General features: G+C 35.2%; 1 protein-coding gene across 2 annotated transcripts in view; it reads left to right on the top strand.

The window, feature by feature from the left end:
* The window catches only part of LOC145693599 (mitochondrial inner membrane protein Mpv17-like), a 45,771-nt gene that overhangs the window by 14,008 nt on the left and 10,728 nt on the right, over positions 1 to 21,035 (top strand). For both annotated transcript variants that reach the window (XM_081769728.1, XM_081769729.1), the window contains exons 2-4: positions 3,611 to 3,726; positions 11,214 to 11,435; positions 20,147 to 20,299. In XM_081769728.1, the coding sequence (XP_081625854.1) occupies positions 3,611 to 3,726; positions 11,214 to 11,435; positions 20,147 to 20,299 (491 nt within the window). The remainder of the gene's footprint in view (positions 1 to 3,610; positions 3,727 to 11,213; positions 11,436 to 20,146; positions 20,300 to 21,035) is intronic.

The raw sequence follows: 21,035 nt of genomic DNA on the forward strand, positions 1-21,035 counted from the left end.
TTTCTGAATTTAATGCTGCAGTAGTTTCTTTAGTTCTTTTATGTTTATAACTTCTGTTGTAAAAATAGATAGTATGTCTGGGGAGTATCTTGCACACCTTAACACACTCCTAAATTTCCTTACACACATCCCTGGGCGTAAAAATATTGCTGTCTTTGAGAGTGTGTAAAAATGTATGTCATTATTTGAAGTACACACCCTTTTTATTTTGAACACCTTAGTAAGTAAAAGTCCCTGGAGTTTTTACTGATTACGTCATGTGATACTACCGAGATGGTATCAAATAAATCAGCCTCAGTACGATTTCTTTGCATATCCTTTCTCTTATTATAGTTATATTAAAAATTCAAAACCATAAGACAAACTTTTGCCCTCTACTGCGAAAAATCCCGTGGATTTTTTTTTTTCTTTTGAAAAATGAAGTCAGGAAAAGCGAATGTATGCTAGTGCATACTGAATAGGTGGTTGCTTATGAAGGTTTGTGTTCTAACTAGAAGAACCCAATGGAAAATAATGTCATTCATCTGCAATCAGTTCCTTGAAGTTTCTAATCCTCTCATCACCATTTCATTTTGTTTACAGTCGATGACGATTTCGAGCTGATTAGGTTTCACTCACTTCAATTGTTTTCAAAAAGATATAGCTGTTAAGGAATCTTTGAACCAACTAATTTATATCAATGTGTATTTCAGTATTTCTTACAAATATAAACTTATGGAAACATAGACTGCACCACTGTATTTCTCGTAAAAGTCTAGCCCAATTTGATATGTGACCGCCTTCCTATTAAAAAGAAAATAGAAGTTAAGTGAGATACAAGATGGCAGCCATGATAAGCATACCCTCAAGTAGATGTCTACTTCCCCCGGTGTCGATTAATGTGGTTTTGGTTTTCATCCGTTTACCCGTTTTACAAATAAAACGAAATTTTCAAATTTAAAACGCATTGTTGTGGCTTGTTCTGGTCAGTCAGGTTTTTCGCCACTGCGGCCATCTTTATGGACAGAAACGCTTTAAATTTTGCTTACGCTCGTTTCTTGATATTCTACACTTCTCTGCCAAGTTGGTCAAGAAACTAGATTTTGACATCGATAAGTTTACTTGTAAGAGATGAAAACTATGAAATACTGGTACAGAACCTTCTTTAAAAATTGCAAAGCACAAGGGTGAAACATGTATTTTAAAAATTCATTCACTGTCTGTATTGACATTTGAAAAAAATGAAATGAAATCTTTAAGTTTAACGTCCCACGGTTATGCCGGTTAGGCTAAAGGAGACGGTGATAATGAGAAATGAGTGAAAATGGTGGAATGAAGAAAGTGGGAGGAAACGGGAGAACCCGAGAAAACCCACGAGCACGGTGTTTGTCCACCACAAAGTCCACACGGCGCGAGCTGGGATCGAACCAGGGACCCCAAGCACCGGAGGTTATATTGACATTTGAGTTAGACCCCATATATATATATATATATATATATATATATATATATATATATATAGGCTCTACAGACCTTGGTGCAAATTAGTTATAAACCCGGTGCCCGACAAAATGTTCCCAATCGGGCCCCGCATCACCACCTTAGGCCGGCCTTGCTGTATATAATATGTGTGTGTCTAGTATTGTACGATAGAAGCTGATGAAAGAGCTCTATATTATTCCTGATTTTTTTTTTTTTTTTTTTTTTGACAGGTAAACAAAGAATATTTCTGGGATTAATCTACCCTAAAGATTATAATAATGTATCTTATCTTTTCTCTTGCATGTATATTCTCAGTCCTGCAGGAAGTTTTCATTTCTTTCTTGGAAAACATAAACGAAGACTTTGGTTCGGCTTCTCCTTCACAAATCTTTGTCAAAAGGTTGACTTTATCGCTACAAACACAAATTACTTGTTCTCATAGAAACCATCTACAAATACACTGTACTGCTGAAACAGAAACCATCAACTAAAGAGGTCATAAATTTTGCCATTCCTCGTGTTTGAAGTTCCCATTCTTCACAATGATTTCCTTTCTCCCGCCCCTGTTAAGAAGTTCAAAGTAGGTTTTCAAAAGGACTGGCTCCCGCTGAGAAGGAAAGTGGGATGAGGAATGACTATACTGCCATCTAGCAGTTAGACTGCCAAGTACGTGAACACGAAAAAATCTGATTTCTGATTTCTGTAGATTCAATGATGAAGGATATAATTTCTCATCGATTGTGTAATGGATGTATTTGGAAACAGCGAAAAAATAGTACAGTAGCGCACAAATACAAAGATAGTACTCCATTCTCAAAAAAGTCCGAAGTTTTTAGCTCTTTTCCTTACTGTAAAAAAACAGAAGACTTTTCCCTCTAATTTTGATAATTTCCTTATGGGAATTTGGATTATAATTATCTGTATTTATAAGAAGAAAATATCACGCACAGATTTCAAATTGCACCTTTAAAATGAGATGCATCATATTGAGTGAGCTATTGAGACATTTTTGCGAAACAACGAAATGAAACCATGATTTCCCTAAAAAATGGTTGAGATCCCATGTTAAATTGAACACCAATATTCCGGCCGCTGTGGCTCACTCCTTCTCCCTCTTAAATATTATCGCTGGACACAGTTTTCTTTCTATTGAAATTGTGCATATTTAGTTTTATTTTTTCTCTTTTTATAAAATACTAGCACAACACCCGTTCTTCGCACGGGAAAAATAAGTTTCATTTTGGACACAAAGTACTATTGGGGGCTGTTTGGATTTAAACGGCATCGGAAATATCACTGTTCATTTCAGCGACCCCGAAAACTATGGATTCGACACAAATATCGGTCATTTTCGATTACTTTTATACCTAGGTATCTCCACCTCCCGCAAGTTGCGGAGTTGAATTTGGATTTAAACGGCACCGGAAGTATCACTGTTCATCTCAGCGACCCTGAAAACTGTGAATTCGACACTAATATGTCATTTTCGATCATTTTTAAATATCTCGTCCTCCCCTAAGTTTCTCAAAGTGAAATGATAAAAAGTATTCTAGGTCCGAACCTCATCTATGTAACAAATTTGATCGAGATTGGTCTCGTGGTTCAAGAGTTAATAAGTTATATATATATATATATATATATATATATATATATATATATATATATATATATATATATATATATATATATATATATATATATATTGATAATGTTTCCATGGAAAGTTATTTAAAAATCCTATAAAAAGTTATTTAAAAAATTAAGAATCCTTGAATCAATTCCAGAAAAAAAAGTACTTGTTGCTACCTGTTACCACATTTGTTCTATAGCGATCAACGTTGAAACCGGAAATGGTTAAATTATCGCTTCCGCTTGAAATAGAGGGTTAACGAATGAGATGGAATTCCTTAGTGGGACTGATTCGATTAAAAAAAAAAAAGAACTTTAATCGGATCTCTTAATATTTTTGCTCTGATACATGTCGGCAGACGGACATATCTGTTCTCTAGGACTTATATATTTATGTATAGCATAATTTGGAAGTCTGAAATTTGTCTGAAGAGTGATTATATAGTTAAGTTGGAATACCTATTTGTTGGATCGTTTTCCTTAAGAATGATATTTTAAAAAGTCTTTTCTTTCTCCATAGGTGTACTTATGTCTGCTGGGGACGTGCTGTCCCAAACTATTGTAGAAAAGAAAAGAATAAAAGATATGGATTCGATCAGAATAGTGAGATTTGGTGCTTTAGGACTTTTCTTTGTGGTAAGTAATTACTTAAAGAATTTCAATCTGACACATTGCGGGTGATTGAATTGCTAACGTTCGGAAACCTTCGTAAAAACAAATACTACTATAATTGCTTGTATAAATGTATCACTGGATTTTCGGCAGTTATTTTTTAAGATAATGCGACTAACTTTATGACTTAAGGAACCCGAAGATTCAAAGCCGCGTTCACAAAAGCTCTCTGTTGACTTCTGTCTTTAGCCAATTGGATCCAGTTTCTACTTTGTATTCCTATTTCTGCGAGATCCACTTTAATATTGTGCTCCCATCTGCCTAGGTCTTCCTAATGGTCTTCTTCCGATTGGACTTCCAGCTTAAACTTTGATAGCGTTTCCACTTTCTTCCATTCTGGCTACATCACCTGCTCACCTGAGTCTTCTAGACTTAATGACCCTAACAGTGTTTGATAAACGGTATAAATTATGCAGTTCCTCGTTACGAAGTTTCCGCCATTCCCAATTTCTGTTCCTCTTGGATCCGAATATTCTTCTCAAGATCTTGTTCTCAAATTCTTTCAGTCTACGTTCTTCCCTCAGAGTATGGGATCATGTTTCGCAACAATACAGCACATTATGTATGATTATCATTTTATATATATTTTAAGCTTCAAATTCCTTGGCAGAATTCGCGATGACAAAAGATTTTGAACTGAATAGCCAGCAGCGCCACCGCTGCACAGGAGCAGCTATAAAATCAAAGAGAAGCCCCATATCTGGTATCAGTCTTCGGCTGGTCAAATTCCCTTCTCTTAGCCTCCCTGCAGCTTTGGGAGTTTCCTAAACCAACCCAAGCTTTCTGGCTTGCCTGGAGCTCTAAGGACTGCGTATTTAGCTTGCGTAGAGCTCTGTGGGATTCCTAATCTCAACCACCTAGCTTGCGTAGAGCTCTGTGGGATTCCTAATTTCAACCACCTAGCTTGCGTAGAGCTCTGTGGGATTCCTAATCTCAATCACCTAGCTTGCGTAGAGCTCTGTGGGATTCCTAATCTCAACCACCTAGCTTGCGTAGAGCTCTGTGGGATTCCTAATCTCAACCACCTAGCTTGCGTAGAGCTCTGTGGGATTCCTAATCTCAACCACCTAGCTTGCGTAGAGCTCTGTTTTGATTCCTAATCTCACCACCTAGCTAGCGTGGACCTCTGTGGTTTCCTAACCTCTCTTTGCGTGCGTAAAGCATAGAGAATTCTAAAAATTCATCCTACTTAGTTTGCGTGGAACTGTATGGGGGATCCTTCCCTATGCTGCCTGAACCTTAGGACACTTGCTTACTCTAAATCATAGATGAATTTTATACTTGTAAAGTGAAAATCTATCATACTATTTTATATAACAGGAAGTTTTATAGTAAAACTGGTTGTGGAAGAAAATCGATTCCCATATATAATTGGTCTGCCTTCTGTCTGTTTAGCAAAATTTTACAATATGATCTTAACGTTAAACCAAAGTAAAGTTATCATAATTGTGTGTCCCAGCTATATCGTAGATGTGTCCAACTAGGTCTGCAAAAAATGTAATATAACTGTTTGCAAAGTGCTCGCCAAGAAGAAGCGTTTTAAATATATCCTGCTGGAACCAAATTTCGAGAATTACTGCTTTTTGAGTAACCACAGAAAACATTTTAAATATTGTTTAAGCCATTTTCTCTACAAAATCTGTTTTTAAAATGTTTAAATTTCTTTTTCTTTCTTCCTTTTTTTTATACATATATACAGTATAGCTTGACATGGAACATGAAAATTTGTTGTCACAGAAACAAAACCTCTCTCTTGTATGATCCTCTCAGAAAAGTGGTGAAATATTAATATTTTTTTCTTAACGTCATAGTTACAAAATTAGTTGAAACCTTTTGGTTGCGTTAGGAACAATTTCTTGCGAAAACATTCATTCAGTGTAAAATAATGAAAGCTTTGGAACTTTTAAACTATCTCGTAAAGGAGAAATTGTATTGAAATACTTTTTTTTTCTTTAGTAATCAATGTCTGTATACCTGAAAGTAATGTTTGTGATCGCAAAACGGAAAACCAGCACCGTAAAATATCAAGTATCTGCCTTATATACACCGATAAAGAAAGCTTATACCATACAAAACAAATTTGGTTTATTTTTTATTTGTTTATATATTTATTTTTTATTGTTAACGTTTGTGGTCTTTAAGCAGAGAGAGAGGTAGCTACAAATACCTCGGTATTATTAGGAACCGAATGTACTGTACAGTTTGTCATCATGCGACTATAAACAGTGCTAAACCTCTTGTTTGTGAATAACGTGATACATTAAATAGATTTTCTACTGCTTATGGCGTGTCATAAGTTCCTGCAAACTAACACTCCATTCGTAATTACTAATAGATGCTATAGAGTACATTTTAGTGTTAGAAACTAAGATAAAACTGATTTTATACAAAGCATTAATTAGAATTCTTATACAGCAGTTTCTAACACTAAAATCCTACTGCTGCCTATAATTCTGTCAAAGAAAATTTAAAATAAAACAGGAACTGGACAAGTGATGTAAAATAATTCTCAGTTTAGTAAACAAAAATTGTTTCAGTTTGAATACATTAATCAAATGAAAAAAATCTGGCTTTGAACATCCATATTAAAAATAATAATTTTAACAATTGTATCAAAACTATCAGAATTGAGGTCTATCCATCCCACAGATTACAAAGAATATCTAAGAAGTCAGACTTTCTGAAGTCACCAGACAATTAAAAAAAAAAAAAAAAAAAAAAAAAAAAAAAAAAAAAAAGTTCTAGTAGATTATAAAAGTTATTACTCGGTTCACTTATCATCATCAGAAATTTACCAAGCGCACTGTATTTGCAAAGAATTCTTCATAGGTATGACAAGAAGAAATATAGCTGTGATAAATTTTAGTTGTTGTTTTCTTTTTTAATGAGAATTAAGCTAAGTAAGCCGAGGAAGTGGAAAGGTTGCTTACTTTTTTTTTTCCTGCGCCGTTGCTTTGCTGAATTGACGACATTCTGGCGTGAGAACGTTCAGCCTGGAATGACAACATCCACGCAATCTGTGCTAGCAATCAGTTGGACTCTTCCAGCCAGTCACAACGGTTTCTGTGTATTCTTTGCCCTTATTTGCGAGGCTATGACGTCATCAGAGGTTTACATGAGACGCTAGGAGGCTTATGAAGGCATGACTGCGCCAAAATGCACGAGTTACTCTGCTGCTGAACTGGAATAGTATAATAAAATCGCCAAAAATTGAGTAATTGTGTGCTAACATTAATTGTTGTCTTTGCGTTTCGTACTTGCTTCCTTGAGGTGTCCTCTGGTGCTTGGGGTCCCGGGTTCGATCCCAACCCCGTGGTGGACAAACACCGTGCTCGGGGGGGGGGTTCTCCCGTTTCCTCCCACTTTCTTCATTCCACCATTTCATTCATTTCTCACCATCACCGTCTCCTTTAGCCTAACCGGCATAACCGTGGGACGTAAAACTCAAAGATTTCATTTTCATTTTTTTCCTTGAGGTGTTGTTAACGCATGTTTATGTGATGATTTGCAGTGGCGGCACATGACAGTGCTCATATATAAGACTGAATATTGAGATTTTCAGTATTTTTGTTTTGAACAAGTGCTGAGATAATTTACGTTATTTAGTATAACTTCTGTTAATGCTCTTTCTACAGTGTTGCAAATTGGCGGAGAGAAAAAATAAAGCAGTAGCATTATGAGAAGATAAAGAAACCCTGTGGGAGCTTTCTATATTAAACTCTATTTTTGCTTAAAAGTGAGTTTGTGAATGGGTAGCTCATCGGATCTCCTTGAAGGAGCCCCAAAAAATGCAAGTGTCTGTGTTTCGTTCTGATGCGTTGCGATGACCCATACATGGTCAAGAAACACGCCCACAATGACGTTCTGTTGTGTCGAAAAATAGTTCGTTTTAATTGATAAACAGCGAAGCCTAAGTGAAAAATATTAAAAGTCAATTTAAAAATGGTGTTCGTCAATTGTTCATGTTAAACATAACCCTTGGATGTTTTGTGTTGTGAAGAATTTTATTTTCCTTCTCGCTAGAATGATTAAGCGGAATTTGATGACATGCTGAAGAATAGTGGTACTGCACCCTCCCAAGTAAGTCTTTTTTTACGAAAATGGCTCCACGAGAAGATGAATCTAAGTAAAATAATGTTAAATGTTTGTGCACTAGGAGAAAAATTTGAATACTGTTTCAGCAAAACGTCATAATCAACAGTAAAAATACATAAAGAAGAAAAATGATAATTTTGTACAAGTTTCTACCGATTCTTCATTCTCACGCGTCGGCAAATTTTCGTGCGGTATCCGGATGAAATATGGGCTACTAACTATAGTTAATTTTGGCCAAATATGTATATATTAAATCATGTTTGATAATGCAGTGCTTTGTTTGTCAGTGTAATTGAATTTGTTATATCTTCATGTAAGTATTCCTGCTGGGAGGGGGGGGGGGACGGCAATTAAATAAAGTGGAAGGAAATAAAAATTGTTTTGATCACTTGGCATTGAAATCACCAAAAATGTTTGTTAGGCTTAAGTTGCATGGTAGGTTAAATTAGCATTGTTGGTTTATATATACGATGTGTTTGTCTGTATGCAATAACATTAGATGATATTACATATAGATATAACCATCACAGTGGTTCAAGTATGATAATGTTGCGGAAATCCTCGTCAGCGAACGAACTTTAGACAGAGTTTGATCCTCGTTTAATGTATTTCGCCTAGATTACATATGAGACGATGAATTGGAATCGTTCTCGGTAAAATGACTGGTTATATGAACGAAGTAATAAGTATCAAGAACAGTGAATCAAAACAGGCGTTCCGAACGTTAACGTCAAAGAACGAAACAGCTTAAACAATTGTAAAATTTGCGTATTCCGAACCGAGAATACACGAGGACCAGACTTGATATGTTTTTTTTTTTTTTTTGGTAAATTCGGTGTTTCCCTTGGAGACAAGTGATTCCGAACCACTCATGTAATGAAATTGACTGCCCAAGCAGAAACTGAATCCTGTCATGTTGCAGCATTATTTTGTTGTCTCGACAGCATGCAGCACACGAGATATTTTCCTTTGGTGACGCAGTGTTTACTTTATGTACTTCACCATAGCAAAGGCTCGTTGAAAAGCTTAGGTTCAAACCAAGGCAAAGGAAATCTCATCATATAACCTCTAGCATCAAAGAACATTCCAGAGACGTTAAAGAGGATAACCTACATTTGAGGCTTGTCACATCATCTTCATGCGTCCAAACATTAAATAAATTATGTTAAAGTAATGTACAGAGCACATTCATTCATTGAGAGGAACGTTTATGAATTGTTTATTTGTAGCGACAAAATGTCGTTGTCTTAATCTTGACAAAGGTAACTTGCACAAAAGATGAAACATAATAATCAACTGTGATCTGAAACATAAACTATGAAATATTCAAATTGAGTGGTACGACACAGGTTTATCGTAACCTAAGTTTATTTCGTGATGTAATAATAATTTCGATACAACAGCTATAACAAAATTATCACGTAATCCTCTCTTCAACAACACAGAAGATTACGGACATCAAAGATTCAGAAGATTACAGATCTCGCATTTCCAAAGTCGCTTGGGATTGGAACCCCTGAAGGCAATTATGGCGATTTAATATATTATGCTATACAGCGTTTCTTAAGAAATTGTCAATAGCGTAAACTGTATACAAATAAACTTGCGAAGAAGTATACATCCACGTATATCAGCATATACAGAGGCGATCATTAAGGTTAGGTCAACGTTGTGAATAATTATTCGGAATTAAAACACTAACTTTCATTTTAATCAGCTCGGCATACTATTGGCTCGAACTCTAAATTATCTTTAAAGGCGGAATCCATATATAACATCACTCGTTGACTCTATATTCATTTCAGCCAGTCTGTACATTATCAGATGCTATTATATACTACTTCAAGCCTTTGTCATTAGAACAAGTACAGCTTTAACGTTATCATAATTAGACCATATTATATGCATTTTATTAAATTAATTGCAATGGTTTCATTTACAGATAAACGCGTGTTATATATATAAAGACCCAAAACTTATTACTCGGACATATTTTCTATATTATCCATTTCACAACATAAACTAAACTATTTATTACCTTAACTATTAACAGGATCACATGAAATCTTTAGATTTATCCATCAATGAACTATTTTAACGTAATGACATTCTTAACTACATCTTGTCGTTGTTACTTAATTAGATCTGTATCTTAATTTTTTTTTAATCAACAAAGCATATATCTATCTATCAAAAATTTCCTCTTCTTCTGAAATGTTAAATTATAATATTATAAATATAAAATAATTACAGTTATCGAAAGAGAATTACAATAATAATTTATATATATTAATAATTTAACAAAACGAAATTCAATAGTAATTATATATATCTAAAATGTTAAATTAATCAAAATCTCCCTTAAAATAATGTACATTTATGGCTTTTCTGAATTTTAAACATCTTTGGAAATAAACAAATTATTCTCGAAATCTTTTTCTCTCTCATGGAAACAGCTATTTTAGGAGATGAAAACAACACTATTTGTTAAACTATTAAAATATATCTGTAACGGAACGAGGCCAAAATTTGGTCCGCTACACAACTTTCTAAAAGTAAATTTGTAACGACTTACTGAAAAATTAACCTATTGGCGATATCTATATTTATGACGTACATATGGGAGCGGAGTGGTTACCACGTAATGGGAATCCCGACAGATGGAGAATACTTGTCGTGGCTCATATGTGTGTGTCATTGTATTTGTCGAATGCGACTTCCTGTGTAATATTTTGACCCGACAGCAATTTCTTAGCCAGATGCTACTCACATGAAAATGGCACTGCTTTCGATGAATGTTTATTAGACTTTTTTTTTCTTTCTTCATTTCATGTCTACTGTCACTTCCTTCAGGTTGTTAGTGTATTATTGTACTATCATATATGTAGAGTGAGTGAGAGAGAGAGAGGGAGAGACAGAGATAGTGAAAGTGAGTTAATGTGTATATATAATAATAATAATTACAGTAATAATAATTAATGTGCAAGAACAATGTTAAATACTATCTGAATAGATTAAACCTAAAGATTGATTTTTAGTTCTCCGTTATATCAAGAACTAAATAGAAGAAGAAAAATCAATATATTAGTTTTTGAATTGTCATTAATTGTACGAGGTGATGATAGCAAGCCAAGTTATATATATATATATATATATATATATATATATATTAATTTTATTATCTAATTTGCCTCTTAACAAATTTTTAATACTTATATATACCTGGCTCATTTGCTTGCATACGTTTAGCATTTACAATATCTCATTGAAATTTTCTTTATTTATTTCATATGCAATATTAGCCGTTGCAGATGTTTTCATTAAGGTGATTATTAAGTTTCTTATGTTCTTTCTAGGGTCCAACATTATGGGCATGGTACGGACTCCTACACAATCAAGTCCGTGGCAGTAGCCGATCTATACCTTTCAAGAAAGTTTTTTGGGATCAATGTGTTGGCGCACCCATTTATTTTGCTGTTTTTCTGGTTGTCAATGGAACGGTCCAAGATCGAGGTTTAAAGGGAATCCAGACGTCGTTGAGAGAAGATTACTGGGATATTATGATAGCAAATTGGAAGGTGACTACAAAATCCTGAATTAAAACAGTTACGATTGGAACTTTTAAAAAATGCACCAAAGGTGGGTGCTTGCTTCCCATTTGAATGATGTAACTGTACACGTTAGGCGATCAGGGAATTAAGCCAACGTTATTGATAAATGGGAGGAAGTGGTCGATTTTATGTTGCACCAATTCCTCTTTACGAGCAAATTCAGTTATAGTTAGGGAGCGGATTGGGTAACGTACTGATTAGCACACTGGTACTTTGAACCGAAGATCCGGGTTCAAATCACGGTCCACTGGTGCATTTTACCACTATGTATCATAGGCCATTGTTAATTCAAGTCACATATTGGATTTGGCATATTTATTCGCGATACTTTACATGTTTTCTCTGTTCTGTCGTAAATAACGTAAACAGTTGCTACATTACAATATAACTCTTCTTGAACTCCCTCGTGGCTACGTGGATAGCATACACACCTTTGGTGCGGGAGACCCGTTTTCGATTTCTGGCTGGAGCCCATGTGGTTCGGATCTCACATTAAACTGTAGTCCACGTTTCATATATCCTCACTGGTGAACAGGATGCTAAAATCAAATCAAAGTCATCCTTTATATATATATATATATATATATATATATATGTAAAAGTAGTAGTTCTAAATAAATGAGTGTATAACTACTTGATTGATGACTGATCAATGCCTAGGCCAAAAGTTTTGGCAGTGCATAGAATTTGTAACATAAGGTACCAGGAAGGAAGGATTTTTGGAAATTCGACCGGGAAGGGGGGGGGGGTATGGAGATTGCAGTTATAGTAAAATGTCCATATCTCGAATATGAAGAGTAGGGGTATAAAATTTGGTATATGGACTTCCATTTTAAATAATTAGATACTTGTTTCAGCATTTCTTGGTGTTTCCTCTAGAAGGGGAGAAAAAGAGGGTGGGGGTTTCAGTTAAAATAAGATGGCCATATCTCGAAATCCGTTAAGATTAGAGACATGAAATTTGATATTTCGATTTTTTATTTAAAGTAATTAAAGACGTGTTTGAGCGTTTCTTGATATTTTCCCAAGGAAAAAAAAAATGATGAAAGAAAATAGGATGTGAGCTACAATTGTAATAAGGTAGACATATTTCGAAATTCCTGAAGATTAGAGACATGAAAATTGGTATTTAGCCTTTTAATTTAAAATAAAGAGGTGGTTCAGCGTTTTTTTTTTTTTTTCAAGGTTTTTTGTAGAAGGGAAGAGAAAAGGTGGGATTTGCAGTTGTTATAATATGTTGAAATCCCTTAAGAGGCCACATCACGCCGAAATTAAAATACCGCTAATTTTACAGTAATTATGTACTATCTTCAAACAGAAAAGGTAATCGAAAAGTGGAACAAGAGTTCCCTAGACAATATTATTTTACATGAGATATCGTTATCATGACTCACTTATCTGCTTTCGATTTCCAGACATTTAGAAAATCGGTATTTATTTTCACGTTTCTAAATTGTTGCAAACGGAAAGCTATTAGGTGACTCGTAATAACGATACCTCATGCAAAATAATATTGTCTAGGGCGATCTTGTTCTACATTTCGATTATCTTTTATCTATTTGAAGATATTTAATTACTGTAAAATTAGCGGTATTTTAATTTTGCAATAATAAGACCTTTTAAAATAGAGACATGTTAGGGATATAAATCTTAGTATATAGGTTGTTTCCTTGTTACCTTTATGTGTACCATTAAGCTTCAACTATTTCATGCTTCTTATGCCTCCACGACGTTTACGAGTTTTGACGTTGAGACACTTGTTCGATTATTCAGTTTTGATTTTGGATAGCCTTTCTCGTCAATTAAGCTTTACTGTTTCCAAGCCTGTATGGCATTTCATAACAGAATTACAGTTGGAGTAATACTTTAGCGAAAGCTACTCAAGTGAAAACCTATGTGATGTATTCGCAAAATGTTTGTTCTGTTGATTGGTTTGGAGTTCAACGCCCCATTTCAGTACCATGGTTACGTGAGACTATATCTGTAGTTTAACCTGGGTTCCTGCTCACAAAAACTTCTACCGGGTATCGAACCTGGTCTTCCACATCATAGGCGAGGATGCTCACATTTTAGCCATGAAGTTTGTTACGAACATTAGTGCTGTTCTATTGAGAATTCACGGCAAAACCTGTTAATTCGAAATTCATTGTTTATTGATCCAATATGACATTGTCTAGCCCGACAGGTGGTAGAACACTGTTCCACTCATAAACATGTAGGGGCTGAGATTAAAAAAACCCAGAAGTCGGAAAATAAGAACTACGTAAGTATATTAAACAAAATTTTAGAAACGGCATTTCAGGTATATGGTTATGCTCTATCGAATCGTGCTATTTTCAGCTTCCGGTTTCTGCTGAAAGTACGTTATTCAGACCAGAAGTGCATTAATAAAATAAATAAATAAATATAAGAAAAAAAAGACGTATCTTTCGTCTCGATTTCGGATTCCCCACGTTAGAAAGTAGAAAATTTCTGTTTGAAACATTTTTGTATTAAAAAAAAAAAAACTTTGAAGACCTAGGCCTATAAAACCTTTAAGATTGGCTGTTTCCTGAACGCTGTATTAGTTTCCAGGCCATGCGTACATTCCTCTGGAAATTTGAATAAGTAAATTAAACAAAATTTTGGAAAAAGTATTGAATTGTGCTAGATTCATCTTCCGGTTTCTATCGGAAGTATGTTAATCAGACCGGAACTTGTTTTTTAAAAATGGAACGTGTTGCTTTTCGTCTCGGTTCGGATTGTATGTCAGAAAATAGAAAACTTGTGTTTGAAACATATATATATAAAGACTTGAAATCTACTATTTCCTGAACGGGGTGTTGGTTTCCAGACCGCCCATACACCCCCTCTGGAAATCTGAATAAATAAATTAAATACAATTTTATATAGCTATATTTATTTATTTATTTATTTATTTCAGGTATTTGGTGATGCTTTATCGAATCATCCTATTTTCATCTTTTTTTTTTAATACTGAAAGTCCGTTAGGTGGCCGCGGTGGCTGAGTGGTAGAGCGTTCATCTCTGGTGCATGGGGTCCCGGGTTCAAATCCTGCTCCTGCTAAGTGAAGTTTGTGATGGACAAACACCGTGCTCGTGGGTTTCCTCGGGGTTCTCCCGTTTCCTCCCACTTTCTTCATTCCACCATTTCATCCATTTCTCATCATCACCGTCTCCTTTAGCCTAGCCGGCATAACCGTGGCACGTAAAACTCAAAGATTTCATTTTATATAATTTGAAAGTCCGCTATTTACACCGGAAGTTGAATTTTTGAATGGAACGTGGTCCTTTTCGTCTCGATTTCGGATTTTTATTCTTACTCTTATAATCTCTGATGAGATGGAGATAAAATATGAAGCCAAACTATAGTCAGAATTTCGCCTAGATCCTAATTATTGTTTTAAATAGTAAAATTATAGTATAGTTCTAAGCGTGTTGTTTGATTTTTTTCGTCGTAGATTCCAAGTTAAATTTTACTAAACTAATAATTCATTATCACCTAAACTACGAGCCATACTTAAGTTAAAATTCAGTACTAACGAAGCTAGTAAAATCTATCGAAACAGTTAAAACGTGTTGACTGTTTTTCTTTAAGATATATATATATATATATAGGTATTTATCATGATATAGATAACGAATAATATGCATAATAATGTCCGATTTTCCAAATGTTAAGATTTGATTTATGTTGACGGGTCCAAAATCCTTTTAACTGTGTAGTAATTTTAACAGTTCTTCTCATTTGTCTATGATTTGAAGACTGTTCGAACGAAACTTAAGGGCACACAAAAATGACACGGTGAACGAGCAGATTGTTGTGTGAGGAAACGTGGAAAACTTCAAATCCCTTTTCCAACAATATAGTGCTATGTTACCATGTTGCGAGGCCAATGGAACAGACTGCTGAACTGGTACCTTTGCCTTTTCATTTAACATAGGGCACCTTTACCTATATATATATAATATTATTTTAAAGAGGGAGCACAGTGGTATGTGGGAACCCTGTCCCTGGTGGGGAACATCGTGTCCGTGACTTTCCTCGGGATGCTTCCCTTTCCTCCCACTTTCTAATTCCATCAATTCTTCGATCATCATTCACTTGCTTTAATCATAGTCTCTCTTAGCCTAAAGAGTATAATCGCGGGACATTAACTGAAAGATTTCATTTCAATATTTTTGAACATTTTTTTTTTTTATTATACATCCATCACATTAGAAAATTGACTGCCGACTACTAATTTACAATATGAGGAGTGACTGAATTACGAGCTCAAACACGGTATATTTAATACAAAATTGTTAAACTACTATAATCCGATGCAACATAATACTGGTAACCATCCTAGCGGTGAGGTAACGCTTTATTGCTCTCATTCCAGAAATGTTGTTTTTAAAAAGAGCTTTGTAATAAAGTGAAACTCCTCAGATACCTATCGTTTCTTTTTCCTTTTTCTTACCCTCAAAGACAGTGTTATATAAACAATATTACTAAAATAATGTTTTTATGACTAATGAATCATACAGTACAAATAAGAACACGTAATATAACTGAAGTATATAATGATTTGAGTGTTAAAAAATTAAAACCTAAGTCTATAATACTGTATTTCGTCAACCAGTAAGTAATCTGTTTTATCATGCTTGTTTTCCTTCTTGCAAAATATCTTAACATATCCTAAACCATTAGTATCATCTTCATCATCATTATTATTAGATATTCTGCCGTTAACATAATCATTTGCCTGCAACTGAGAAGCTTCCATGCTCCACGGTCTTCCGTTAACCTCTTCGTCTTCATACAACTTTTCTATCTTAATATCGTCCATTAATTGTAGTCTCCTTCGCCCACCCCCTCTCTTTCCTGCCACCATACCCTGTAACACGTCTCTTATGATACAATTTCTTCTTATCCAATGTCCTAACCAGTTTTTCTTCCTTTTCTTAATAATACCTAAAATTGTTCTTTTCTCCCCAACCATTCCTAACACCCTTTCATTCGTTTTCTTCTCGACCCAGCTAATTCTCTCCATTCTTCTCCACACTCACATTTCGAAAGCTTCCAGTCGTTTATCATCATTTTCGCGTAATATCCATGTTTCTGACCCTTGCAATACAATACTAGGGTGCAGCATTTTACCATTTTTTTCTCGGAACGAAATGTAATACGTGGCAAAAGTGGCCCACCCACATGGACATTACAGGTATAGAATTTTTTTCAAATCGGATTATATCTTCTGTGAGAACGATTGCCTCAAAGTTTGAGAATTTCACTGAAAATTAAAATAAATAAATAAATAAATAAAAATTACAAAAGTTTTTCGTTAATTTTATTTATGTTAAAGTGAACATATTTTTGCTTACATACATGTCAGTTGCTATGCAAACTGACATTCAAGTATAAAAATGCCAGTTATATGCCCTGGGGGGAAAGGGGTCCTCCTATGGGACCAGAAAAAGGGTCAAATTCAGTACAGTTTAGCGGTTGTGCAGCTCCTCGCTCACCTGGCCATATAGCCTGGCCAAGCGACCCAGATCCCACCACGTGGAGATGGGTGCACCTAAGGGTCCTCCGCCAGCCCTACCCAACCAACCAGCCATATGTAGGCCCGGATGAACTAATTTGATCGTCACTGTCAGGAAAAATTGTCACAAATTGGGACTTTGAAATTTATACACTGCTTGTCTAGAATTTAGGTTGACCGGATCATCCCATCTCTAACATCACTGCCACATACTCAGGAGGCTGCTTCAGTGACTAATATCACTATCCGCTCTACTGCCACCGTGTGGCACGGATAGACGGTGATGGACCATTCTGGCACAGTCTTGTCAGGAAGTGAAAGTTTGTCCATGAGCTGTTTGTTTGATACCGTCCTTAGAACTGGTGGTACAGTTATTGAAACATCAGTGCTTTCCCAAAAGATCATTTCAGTGTAATCTTTCGCCTCAAAATTCAGACTGGGAATGATGTTATATATAATGGAGTTATGAAGATTCCTTCTTCGTGTTCTCGAGCACTAAGAATCTTATGTAGTGTATCTTGTCGGACAGCAAGTCAACCATCAGTCATCATGGCAAGAACATTCTCTGGGATTGCGAAGAATGCATTCGTCTGAATGAATGAACGGATTACAGCCTGGTATTCCCTTGGTAAGTATCTAGACCTATGAATGGTCTCAAAGACGTGACGAGGATCATCAACAATGGAAGACTGATCTAACACGGTATTGCATAACCACATAGACTGTAAGAATGAATGTCACAATTTCTACTAATTTCTTGGTTGGTTTCTTTGGTGCAATATAGAATCTTAAAATTCTGTTTGCCGTAGTCAACCAGCGAGCTTTGTTTAGTTTGCTAGGGATCGTAGAAGGCATGCTGCGGAGTCAATGGCTTGAGATATCTGGAACAAGTATCTCAGGTCTTTACTGAGTTTTCTGAGCTCTTCTGGACTATGATGAGGTAAGTCACATTTTATTGGTTTGAATGACATCACTGGAAGCTTTTCACAGCCAGATACTTTTGAGCCTATGGAACCTGTGTAAGAATAGAACTTGAATAAGCGCCTTCAATATGCGTGAACAGAGCTCGGAACGGCAGTTCATTAAAATGCAAGACACAAATAGCCCATTGCATAGGTTCCTCTAATTTTCGAAGAATACCTCCCTTCCAACCAGTGTTAGTGTTTGTTCCATCACACCCAAGAACCTCAACTTCATCAAAGCCAACTTTAAGCTGGTTCATGATGTACTCGAAAATAGCCGTGGACTCGTCATGTGCAGAGCCAGAGGATGGTGTCACGTGATCAACGATAAATGCTATTCTCTAATGATGCCTGTGTGGGTTTTAGTGTCATCCCTTCGACCATCAAAGTAGAGGTTTTAATGGAATCATTATTTCTAGAACTTTCTTTCAAATTCCGAGCAACTTTAAGTTTCGCACGGCTTATTTTGTTCCTGTCCACAATTAAAGCAGATTTTATGTCGCTATATTGTTGAGATATTATAATTCCAGCCTTTAAAGCTACCTGAAGTACAGTTTATGTTATATGTGCCCAGCCCTTTTGCTTAAATTGTATCTCTGAGCAATCATAATAGTTTTAGTCAAATCTAGCTTCGATTTAGATGTTCCGTCTCTGGGTTTGGTTTCTTCCTCAGAAGAGCTATCCTCTGCTTTGTTTTCAAGGTGTGTTTCATTGTCACTAAAATTTTGGCTGTCATATGAAGCAGATGATTGAGAAAGGAAATTCATGTCTACGCCTTTTACACGAACGTTAAGCGCTTTTCATCATTTCTTTTGTTACTGCTAAATCAACTGACCCGATGCGACAAATCTGGGAACTGGGACCTCTTTGATCAAGAAGGAACTGGCGTATTTTCTGTGAAAATAGTGGTTAGCAAACTATTATCTGTAACGGCCAATTCATATAAGCTGAAGGCAACAGTAACAAAATATAGCACTTGAGAAATGACCACCAATTCGAAGCGTATGCGACTCGTTCCTGACTGCGACACTGAGTTAGACAGATCGGGACTGGAGAAGAGCGATGTGATATTGTGAGCTGGAGGGATGGAAGTGTCATGGTTTAAAATAACAATGCTCTGCTACCGCTATGAACCACCAGTCGAAGGAAAAGACAAGGACAAAAATAGCTGTAGAAACGCTTAATTGAATTGAATTTGCCCCCTTTTCCGGCCCCAGAGGAGGCACCCCTATCCCACCGCAGGGGCATATAACTGGCATGTTGTGACATGAATGTCAGTTTTCATAGCATATGGCATGTATATATATATATATAAAAATGTTTACTTTAACATAACTAAAAATAATGAACAATTTTGGTATTTTTTGTAATTTTCTGTAAAATTTTGAAACTTTGAGACAATAGTTCTCACAGAAGATATTATCCGAATTGAGAAAAACTCTAAACCTATAATGTCCATGTTGGTGGGCCACTTTTGCCAGGTATTACATTTCGTTCCGAAAAAAAAGTGGCAAAACGACCCACCCTAATACAATACTCCACACGAAGCATTTTATAAGTCTTTTACTCAACTCTTTATTCAAGGTCCCACAAAATAGTACTTTCTTCGTCCTAAAGCTTCTTTCGCCATTCCTATCCTTGCTTTTATTTCATGTTCACATTTCACATAATTACTAATAGTAGTACCCAGGTATCCAGACTAGTCACTGTCTCCCCTCCTACTTCTATATTCGACACCGAAACCATTAGTAAATGAGCAATAATTTATATGATAATAAATTATGTTGTTCATTCATATTGTTATATGACAAAAACTTAACTTAGACCGGTTTATTTGTGCCGAAGGAACAGACCCAAGTAGATGCAATTTTATTTCATTGTACTGCTCCTTTTGGGTTTCCATATTCACATGATTTTATTCAAGTACCTTCTTAGTTGCCTCTAGAGTTAAGTTATATAATCAAAAAGTGCATCAAAACACTAAACAGGTCACACTCATAACTATAGGGTAGGTCACCCATTGCGAGAATGCCGTATACCTAGGGTTTTTTTTTTTTTTTTTTTTTTTTTTTTTGTAACAACATGAACTACAATAACTTAACTTTGAGCATGAAGTATAATAATATTGAACTTGTAGAAAGATAAACCTAATTTCTTGTGATATAATTCAATGTATATTGTTGTTTCAGTTATGGCCGGCAGTGCAGTTAGTAAACTTTGGCTTTGTTCCACTTAAGTTCCAAGTACTTTTTGAGCAACTAGTTAGTATAGTATGGAATACTTATTTAGCGTGGAAAACCAATCGAACAGATGACACATCAAAGATGAAAGAACAGCTATCGGTAAGTAAAATAATAGAACGTAAGTGAACTTTGGTTGCTAGACTCGATGGGTCAAGGTTTTGTATTTTCCTAGTTTATATTTGCAGATGAGCTTTGGTTTATAATAAATTTCATGAAGGAATCCAAATGGTTCTTGCAAGCCGTAGCAAAGAGCTACCTCGTAACAGTGTATTGAAAGCAACACGGACTTATTCTCTAATCCTATACTGTATAGAACCTCAAGGAAGATTGTCGTATAGTTATGTCCAAAATTATTGTCTCATGTCTATAAATATGTTGTTCTAGGAATATAATTTGATAATCAATTCGCCCGGTATTTCTTATAGTGTTAGTATGTGTATAATCGGCAAAGACATGTATGTGGCAAATTTCATGTCAAAAGAGCAGTAAATAAGAATAATAAAACGAAAATAAAACTTTCTTGTCCATTTAGCAACGTTTTGTTTTACTCATTCTAATTTTCGTATTTATCATTTTTTTCCTATAAAATTTACCACAAATATACATTTCCCGATTATACACATAGTATCAGTATTAAAAGTACCTTGCAAAATCATTATCAAATTATATTCTTACAAGAAGACAGTTATAGATATGCGACAATCATTTTGGATATGGGTGTACATAATTGTGTAGAACCAAAACACAGAGGACTTAATTGTACTTAACACGTTGATATACATCTTTGGAATCAAATATATATATATATATATATATATATATATATATATATATA

This window comes from Thermobia domestica, chromosome 8 (assembly GCF_964235325.1).
Source record: "Thermobia domestica chromosome 8, izTheDome1.hap1.1, whole genome shotgun sequence".
Taxonomy (NCBI): Eukaryota; Metazoa; Arthropoda; class Insecta; order Zygentoma; family Lepismatidae; genus Thermobia; species Thermobia domestica.